At 53.9% G+C, this 9051-nt stretch overlaps 1 protein-coding gene across 1 annotated transcript in view; it reads right to left on the bottom strand.

The window, feature by feature from the left end:
• Positions 1 to 7334, bottom strand: part of SLC45A1 (solute carrier family 45 member 1) — a 24345-nt gene extending 17011 nt beyond the window's left edge. Inside the window, exons 1-4 of the mRNA XM_040619357.1 lie at positions 7255 to 7334; positions 2121 to 2541; positions 1448 to 1540; positions 763 to 987 (exon numbers count right to left, since the gene is read on the bottom strand). Coding sequence (XP_040475291.1) covers positions 763 to 987; positions 1448 to 1540; positions 2121 to 2517 — 715 coding nt within the window. The 5' untranslated portion in view covers positions 2518 to 2541; positions 7255 to 7334. The remainder of the gene's footprint in view (positions 1 to 762; positions 988 to 1447; positions 1541 to 2120; positions 2542 to 7254) is intronic.
• Between the last annotated feature and the right edge of the window lie 1717 nt (positions 7335 to 9051).

Here is a 9051-nt window from a genome sequence, read left to right as displayed (position 1 = left end):
CCCCCCCCCCCCCGTGTAGTGCTGATGCCCCACCGTCTCTCGCTCGTAAGTCTGAGGAGGCCATGCTGTGTCTTGTGAAGAAAACCTGTGTGTCAGGTAAGCTCCGCTCAGGCACGTGTTACGGGGCTGCTGGCGCGTGTTCCCGATTCGTGAATCTATGATAGGCGTGCAGAGGGTGGCTTTCAACAGAAACACATAAAACAAGTTGAGGTGCCGATCGGGTTGATGAAACTGGGACCAGAGGTTCCCAGGAACCTAACCTTGCAATTTTCCTGGGGGCGGTGACTCAGTTCTGGCGAATTCGGGGCTCGTGGGACTTTGTAGAAAGTAACTCCTCCAACAATGAGAATAAAGAGCCCGTGGAACCGTCTACACGGAGACTCACCCGTGCATACGAGTAGCTACAGCGAGTTCACGCACAGATACGCCCCTATCACACTCCGTAGTATCGCTGAACCGTATCGTCTGAAATGTGTATTTTCAATCACATCCGTGTTCATCCGTATATTTGAGGGTTTCTCTTCTTTTTAAAGATTTTATTTATTTATTTGACAGCGAGAGCGAGCAGCAGAGGGAGAGGGAGAAGCAAACCCCCCGCTGAGCAGGGAGCCCCATGCGGGACTTGATTCCAGGACCCCAGGACCCCAGGATCATGACCTGAGCCCGAGGCAGACTCTTCACTGACGGAGCCACCCAGGCGCCCCCGTATATTTGAGTTTCATAACGGGGTTTCTGCATCGGGGCGAGCGGAGGCGGACCTACCTGCCAGGAGCGCGTGGATGTTGAGGCCGCGGTCCTGGTCGGCGGGGCCGCACACGTCCATCATGTACGCGTGGCTGGGGTTGTCGGCCGAGTCGGCGCTAAAGTCCATCAGCACCACCCCGCACACGGTGAGCAGCAGCCCCCACCGGTGGTCGTCGGCCGAGTCGGCCAGCGCCGCGCCCAGGTCCCTGCCGTTGAGCAGGAGCGACAGGCCCAGCAACGCCCCTGCGGACAGAGAGACGCGGTCAGGCCAAGGAAACGCGCAGCCGCTCTGCCCCGCCGCCGAACGCTTCCATCTAGAATCTCTAGGGCCCCGAGAATTCCTTTCAAACCAAACTTCACGCAGAGCCCGTCGGCAAAGTCACCCGCAGACTCACCACGGTTTTTTGTGTTTTGGGTTTTTTTCGCTTGGATCAGGGTTTTTATTTTGTCAATCAGGGCGGGAATGACATGCACTTTATTAAGTCGTTCTTAAAAAAAATCGAAGGGACAGACCGACACAGTGAACTCAGGCCGGTTACAGGCTGCTCCCTGCCCCCGCGCCGCTGAGATTATCTGCCTCCCTGCTTTGGTCAACACGCTTTTAGGTTTTGCTAAGAGGAAGCAGTTGGGGCCTTTCTTTCTTTTTCTTTCTTTCTTTTCTTTTTTTTTTTTTCCACTTTATTCCAGTTCCAAAACAACAGACCTATAGCCAGGACAAGAATGAAAGGGCGTCTCCTTCCAAACCTTGAGGTACATCGGTCACTCCAAGCACCCAACAGTGGCTGCAGTAGGAATCCTGAAACAGAGCAGGCCAGTGGTCACTGCCGGGGTCCCCCCAGCCCACCCGCACGCCGCGCTGGACAGAGCCTCGTCACAGCCCTCAAACACCTGCGCCCAAACGTCCCAGGGCGTCAAACGAATACACGATGAAACTCGGAGTACACAACCCTAAGTAGGAAAACGGAAGACGGACTCTTGGAACAGCTCAGCTTCTGCCCACATTTTCTACTTCGGCCCCTCTAACGCACTAAGTGGCCGTGACCTTCCCTGGGAATCCAAGAAATTCCAGGACCTCCCCAGACCTAAACCACATCAAGCTTTATTGCTTGGATCCGCCGACGAGAGCTCCGTGTAAGATGGTGGTAATCCTTGGGGGTCTGTGAAAGGCCTGTTCTACGGTCTGGTTTAGATAAAGTCACTTAAAATACGGGCTGTGGCGACCCTGTGCTCCCCCACAGCCCCAAACTAAGGAGAGGAACTTAACTCTAGCTCCTCCCTTGTCCCCTGGGGACCCTCTAGCTGCTTCAACTCAGGCTTCCGGAAGCTTCCAGAGGTTTCCAGAGGCCATCCGCCATCGGGGCTGAGTTGGCGCTCACCGAGGATGGGGCTGATGAACCACACCAGACTGTAGAGCTGGTCGGGCAAGCCCATCTGGAGGAGCACAGGGGTCACGTACGCCGTCTCCATGGCATAGCTGAACTCGATGCCAAAGAGAATACAGCCGTTGAAGAGCAGCTCCCGGAAGGACCGCTGGGGGCGCAGGTCCCCGAAGTCCACCAGCTCGATCGGACATGGGGTGTTGGGGGGTGGGGGTGGGGAAGGGCGAATGCACTTCCTCCTCTTGGGGTGTCGTTTGAAGTTGTTGGCCCGGTGGCTGATATGCCGGGTCACGGACCCCGAGTAGCCCGAGAGCGGAGACCTCCAGAAGTCCTGAGGAGCCAAACTGGGGAGCAGGGCCTCTCCTGGAGGGGTGCTGCTCGCCGGGGGGATCATCGTAGGGGGGGCCGGTGGGTGTTCCTGTGGGGAAAGCCCGTTCGGGGACGACAGTCACTCACCAGGGCCCCCACCATTCGAGTTAATTTTCCAGGGGGCTCCCTCCACCCCCCCCCCCGCTGACACCTGATCGTATGAGAAGGGATGAGTTCTCAGGGTCTAACGCTGTGCCCCCCAGAGCAGAGGTCTACTGCTTGCGGGTGATGTCCCCGGGGCCCATTTCCGACGTGGCTCAGGAGACCACAGCCAGCACGCTCTCCCTGCTCAGGAGGGTGACCCCAGCCTTCCCGGTCCCTGCACCAAAACTCAAGGGGACCGACCCCTAAAGAGGCTCCACGAGGAAGGCCAGGCAAGGAACCTCCTGGGGGGTGGGAGCAGCTGGGCGCCCCATGGCTCAGAAGGGTGCCAGGCTATTTAAGGCCCTGCAGTCCATTTTCAGGATGGATTTTGCCCTTGCCTGCCAGTCCCAGGGGAGCAGAGAGGCGGGGACACCAGACTTGGGGCAGGACCCACCTACAGGCACCCTGAGTGCCTGTGCCCGGTTAGAGGACAGCCCTTCCTTCATGGAACAGAAGGTCACAGCGGTCACCCTGCCTAACACTCATGTCTCCTCTTCTCGGGACATTGGGGCCCTTTTGCCTAAAAGCAGAGGCATGAGGTTAATTCCAGGCCTTTCCTTACAGCCGCAATGGATGAATGAGTTTTTAGTCAAGTCAAGAGAACTGGGACTTTTATATGTTTGAAAATGTTCTCTTTAAAGTAATAAACCAAACACCCTGAACCCTGCTTACCATAGGGGACAGTCCGAATAGGGATACTGTTTACAAAAAAAAAGGGAGGGGGACAAAAAGAACGAGGGAGGGTGAGAAATAGATCTCGGCCATCCTCAAATCATTCTGTAGAGCAATTTTCATCACGCCCGGGCTCCGGTAGGGACTTCGCAAGGGCGCAGGCCTGGGCTCCCGCCCCTGGCGTCTGAGGTCTGTCACTCAGAGACCCGCTCCCGGGGCAACTGGTTTTCACTGCTTTGGAATCAAGATGGTAAATATAAAAGAACGGATTCGCATATATCGACCCGTGCATTTTAGCCAAGGTCATTTTTAGTTAAGTGCAGGGAGAGAAAGGCTACCAAGAGCAGAGGGGAAGAGGCCGAGAAAAACCTAACGGGCACCGTCGAGGATTCTGTCCGGCCTCCGTGACGGCTCACCCCACCTGCTTCACAAAAAAGCAACTGCCTACGTTTCCTTTGGAGTCCTGGCTGAGGAGTAGGCCCCACGCCCAGTACAACGCTCCCAACGTTGATGGGCTTCCTGACAAGGACACGTGCTCTTTACCACGATAAATGTTACAGGCTTTCCCCCCCCCAAAAATTACTTTTAAGCTTTAAAAACGAGGCCCTCAGTTCTGATGTTAACTCATCACTTTCCACCACATCATCACTAGCCCACGAGCTCTTTACGAAGCGCCCCGACATGCCTCAGCACTCCACATTCGTGCACAAACTCCCCCCCCCCCCTACTCGGGGCTGTCTTCCTTCTGTCTGGAAGAGACCGGTGGTGGAAGGGGTTTTCTTTACAGACACGCCAGCAGGATTCAGAGCCCTGTGTTAAGCTACCAACCCGTCCACCTATCCGTTCCTTCTCCCTTCCACCTGCCCATCCATCCACCTACTTGTCCACCCATCCACCCACATCCATTCCACATCCCCGCCCACGCCTCCTCTATCCACCCACCCACCCACCCCTCCAACCATCCGTCCCTCCACCCATCCATCCATTCACCTGCACACCCATCTCCCGTTTGGCTGAGTACTAAGTACCAAGACGCCGAGGTCACAGAGAAAAGAGAAAGACAAAGTTCTTGCCCCTAGTTGGGGGAAAGTGGAGGGAGTTCTAAGCAGTGGGAAGTACCCGTGTAAAGGAGATGCGTGTGCAGCAGTCGTGTCAGCGTGTGAGAGATGAGGCCGGTGGGAAGGGACTAGCTGACTGTGAAGGGCCTTGTGGCCCTGCTGAGAGATGGGTTTCTTGGTTTCTTTTTTTTATTTTGTTTTTAAGATTTTATTTATTTACTTGAGAGAGAGAGAGAGAGAGAGAGCTCACAGAGGGAGCTGGAGGAGCAGACTCCATGCTGAGCGTGGAGCCCGGCTCAGGGCTCGATCCCAGGACCCCGAGATCATGACCTGGGCAGGAAGGCAGATACTTCCCCGACTGAGCCACCCAGGCGCCCCTGCTAAGAGGCGGATTTCATGCTGAGATGCCAGGAATGGACATACCCAGAGACCCAGTCTACTCTTACTTCTTGGACGGGTGGGATAAGATGGCTTCTCTTGTGACCTTAGAAAAATCCCACGCTATCTCTAAAAGAAAAACAGATACACCTAAGAACTGTGTAGGCAAGTAATACTTCACCAAAAACATAACTAGGGGCGCCTGGATGGCTCAGTCGGTTAAGTGTTCGACTCTTGATTTCGGCTCAGGTCATGATCTCAGGGTCGTGAGATGGAGCCCGCGTTAGGCTCCGTGCTCAGCAGGGAGTCTGCTTGAGATTCTCTCTCTCCCTCTCTCTCGCCCTCTGCCCTGCCCCCCACCACACTCCCTCTACAATAAATAAATAAATCTTTTTAAAAACCTATAATTCATTTATGAAGATTAAGTCAAACTTAAATTTTTTTAAAAAGCTAAACTTCTTGATTCTGTTCCTCCTGTTTTGGCTCAGCCCATAGTAAATACTCCAGAAAAATCTGTCCTTTGGCCAGTCTTGCCTTCAAAAACCTCGGTGGCTGTCAGCATTCCCTGGAGCTTCGCTCATTCGTTAAAACCACAGAAATAAGGTGCCCATTAGAAGACCGCATAATAAGACCATCTCCTTAAAAGTCAGAAGAAAGACGGTTAGCACAGGTGTGTGGAAGAGCTTGACCTGACCCCACCTGTCCACTCACAGCCCCACCCCCACCTCCGTGCTACTCCCTCCCTGCCTCTCTACCTGCTCCTCGCCCCTTCAGGCACAAGGCACCACGCTTTCTACCAGCATTCTACCCCCATAAAGTGAACTTAAGTGCACGGGCATTAGAAACCTTGCTTTCGTTTTGGAATGAAGAACCATGGCCCACTTTGGAAGAATTTCAGATTTAAACAGCCTATGGTGGGAGCATATTTTTGCAAAGGGGGACCTTTTCGACCCCACTTAAAATGAACTACGTGGCTAGCCCACGTCTCCACCTGTGATGTGACCACCTCACCATCACCCACCCACCACCCCCGGCTTTCAAACGCAGCTAGCAAAAGTGAGACCCCCTATCCCTGCCTCAGCCCCCAGCATCTAAACCAGAAATGAAACCTGGACTTCAAAAAGTCTTCCTGGAGGGTTCATTTTCGAATTGGGGGGGGTCAGTGTTACTATTTCATTTCTAGCATACATTTATTAAAAGCTGTCCATGAAAGTTTACTCTAAGAAGAAGGTTTTAAATTCATTTTTGAATGTTGTAAAAAATGAATGTGAAATTTAAAATAATGAAATAGAAGTTTAATACATGAATGCAAATATTCACCAGACCATCTTGCCATGCTGATCACACTCTATGAGCATTAATTCAGTCCAAAAAAACCATACGGATCGATCTATCATCTATCTATCTATCTATCTATCTATCTATCTATCTATCTATCTATCATCTATCTCCCCAGCCCCACAAAGGTTCTGTGCTGTGCCCACCGTGTTTCCCAAAGACAGAGGATGTTTCAAGTAACAAATCCCTCAAACTGTGGTACGGGAAGATTAAGGCACAAAGATTAATAAAAATGAACAATGCTCATGTAACTTGAATGCTAAAATTAGCCTACTCTGAGCCAAATCATTCCTCATCTCCCTCTCCTCTTCTACATAGGACACAGGCTTTACACCTGGGGTCCCCCGGGGCCACATCCCTTCCCCGCTCTTCCTTCCACCAATTCTCAAAGTTAATACTTCATGGAAACCTTCCCAAGCCAGCAAAGGGCTGCGCGGACCCGAGGGGGTGTATTTAAGGTGCCGGTTACTGAATCTCGGCCCATCCCTCACTTCTGCTCTCTGGAATCCCGCCCCTCCCCGACAACCAACTGATCCCGAAAGCTCTGGTCAGGCGCACATTGAACTTGGGCTTCCTTACCACCTGACTCTACTTCCCTATAAAAGCCGAACAACACAAACAGCCTGGTAACCTCCAGATCATTTGAGAAGTTATTTGTTGATGAGATCAGAATGAACTGAATTACCATCAGCCTCCAGTTCCAACCATGGCAAGAAAGCAGAAATCCTGGGCCATAAACTCCTCGTAAACTTAATCCTGGGATGCTGACAGAGGTCCTACCAGAAGCCCCTGCCATCAGGAGGGTTCAGCCTCCGGCGGGAGGTGAACCGGAAGCTGATGACACCTGCCCAGGTGACCGGGATCAGGCCTCCAGCACCAATAAGCACAGCGGAAGCCTGGGGCACTTCCAGCGTGTGCTCTCCCTCCTGGCCAGGGTGAAATCAATCTGTCACCCAGCCGCTCCCCTCCTCTGGGCCGAGGGCTCCGCACTCAGGGGGCTACACCGGGGGCTCCATTTACAGGTCAATTAATTAGACATTAAGGAAGAACAAAGGTCTCCGTGCCAACCTCCAGTCCCAATCCTGGCACTCTGATTACCCGGGGGCCTACGCCGAGTCGCTCCAGCGCGAAGCCGGGAGCTGTGCGGAGGGCGCGGGAGGATATGGGGGTACCTGTGGTTCGAGACAGGAGGCATCCCTCTCCGAGGCCGGGCTCCTGCCTGGTCCGCGCGCAGCTCGGGTCCCCGCCCGGCAGCCCCCGGCCCGCCGCTGCTGCTCCTGCAGCATCACCCCGCGGGGCGGGGCCGTGACGTCACGCTGCATCCCGCGCCGCCCGCGGCCGGTACCCGCAGAGCATCCTTAAAGCGGCACCGCCCCGCCGCGTCCCGCACCCCTCCCGCCGCCGGGGGTCTGCCGCGAAAGCCCCAGAAACAGGCCCACTGTTGACTTCCCGCGGCCCCAGGCACTCCCCGCCGCCCCCCCCAAATATTACAGTTTTCGTTTACGAATGTGTGGGTTAGGGATGGATATGATAACGTTATGTATTCGAATATTTTCCTTGGCCTAAGAGTTCTCATCCCCACCCCCCACACCGATTTTAAAAGAAACGCACTCATTTTTGGCAATTCCTAAAAGCACTGTGAGCTCCAGGCACTGTGCCCGGTCTACAGAACGGGTAGGTTGGCCCTGCCTAGAGCAATTAGGGTGCATTTACATATTTCCTTAACATGTATCGGGGCCTACTCTACCCCAGACACTGTTCTAGGGACCGGGGATGTAGCAATGAACAAAACAGACAGAAGTTCCTTCCCCTGTGGCACGGCATTGTAGAGAGGGAGAGACACATTAAACAAGACAAATAACATGAATTAATGAGGTGCCTGAAGATAGTAACTCCCCAGAGAAGGAGCTAGAGAGCGCGGGCCTGGGGAGGGGGCGGCACTGTAGTTTTAAATAGGGTTGTCCACGAGTCCTTACGGACAAGGTGACATGTGAAGAGAGACTAGGAGAAGGCCAGGGGGCAAGCCATGCTGATATCTGGGGGAGGCACATGCCAGGCAGAGGAAGGAGCAAGTGCAAAGGGCCTGGGGTAGAAGTGAGGTGGGCTGAATCAAATAATAATAAAGCAAATAGATAGCCTATGTGAAATTATAACCACAAAAAATGTTACAGGGGGAAACATGTGGCCCTATGAAAGTGTATAATAGGAGAATTTGACCACATTGGGAAGGTTGGGTGCTCCTTGAGGACAAGGGACACTTGGGACACACTAAAGCTGAGTAAGGAGGGCAGTGTGTTCCAGGCAGAGGGGTCAGCATGGGCTGAGCCCTTGTGTCAGGAGACGGCATGGTGAGCGCAGGACTGAGGAACCAGTGGGGCTAGGATGCAGAGGCCAGGGTGAGTGGGGCAGGGAAGGCTGGAGCGGGAGACTGGGCCCAGCCTGCAGGCCTTGTGGACTGCTGTCATATTTTAAGAACAAGGAGAAGCTTAGAAGTGATTGGTGCAGGGAAGTGGATGGCATAAACCATGTTCGTATTTTGCAAAGATCATAGAGTTCGGAGTGGATGTGGTTGGAGGGGACCAGGAGAGCAGATGGGTACACCAGATAGGAGCTTACAGAATGGTCTAGCTGGGAGAGGATGGGGGTGATGGCGGAGGGACTGAGGTGTGGACTGGTCAGGCATCTGGGAGGTAAAAGCAACAGGACTTGATAGATTGAGGGTAGTGGGTGTGGGAAGGAGGGAGGGAGGCGCCAAGTTTTCAGCTGGAGTACCCGAATGAAAGAAGGTCGACTCACTGGGAAAAGAGCAGGTGGGCTGGTGGGGTGAGAGTTGCAGCTTGGCTTTGGGACAGAAAGTGTGTGTGGCATCCAGGCCACTAGAGATCGGGGTCTGGAGCTTAGGGACGGTCCTTGGAGAATCAGCTGCACAGAGGGGCAAAGTGCAGCCACGACGTGAATGGTGGGCAGGG

Source organism: Ursus maritimus, unplaced genomic scaffold (genome assembly GCF_017311325.1).
Source record: "Ursus maritimus isolate PB19 unplaced genomic scaffold, ASM1731132v1 scaffold_32, whole genome shotgun sequence".
Taxonomy (NCBI): domain Eukaryota; kingdom Metazoa; phylum Chordata; class Mammalia; order Carnivora; family Ursidae; genus Ursus; species Ursus maritimus.
Note: the sequence above shows the minus strand (reverse complement) of the source record. Positions and strands in the feature narration are given on the sequence as shown.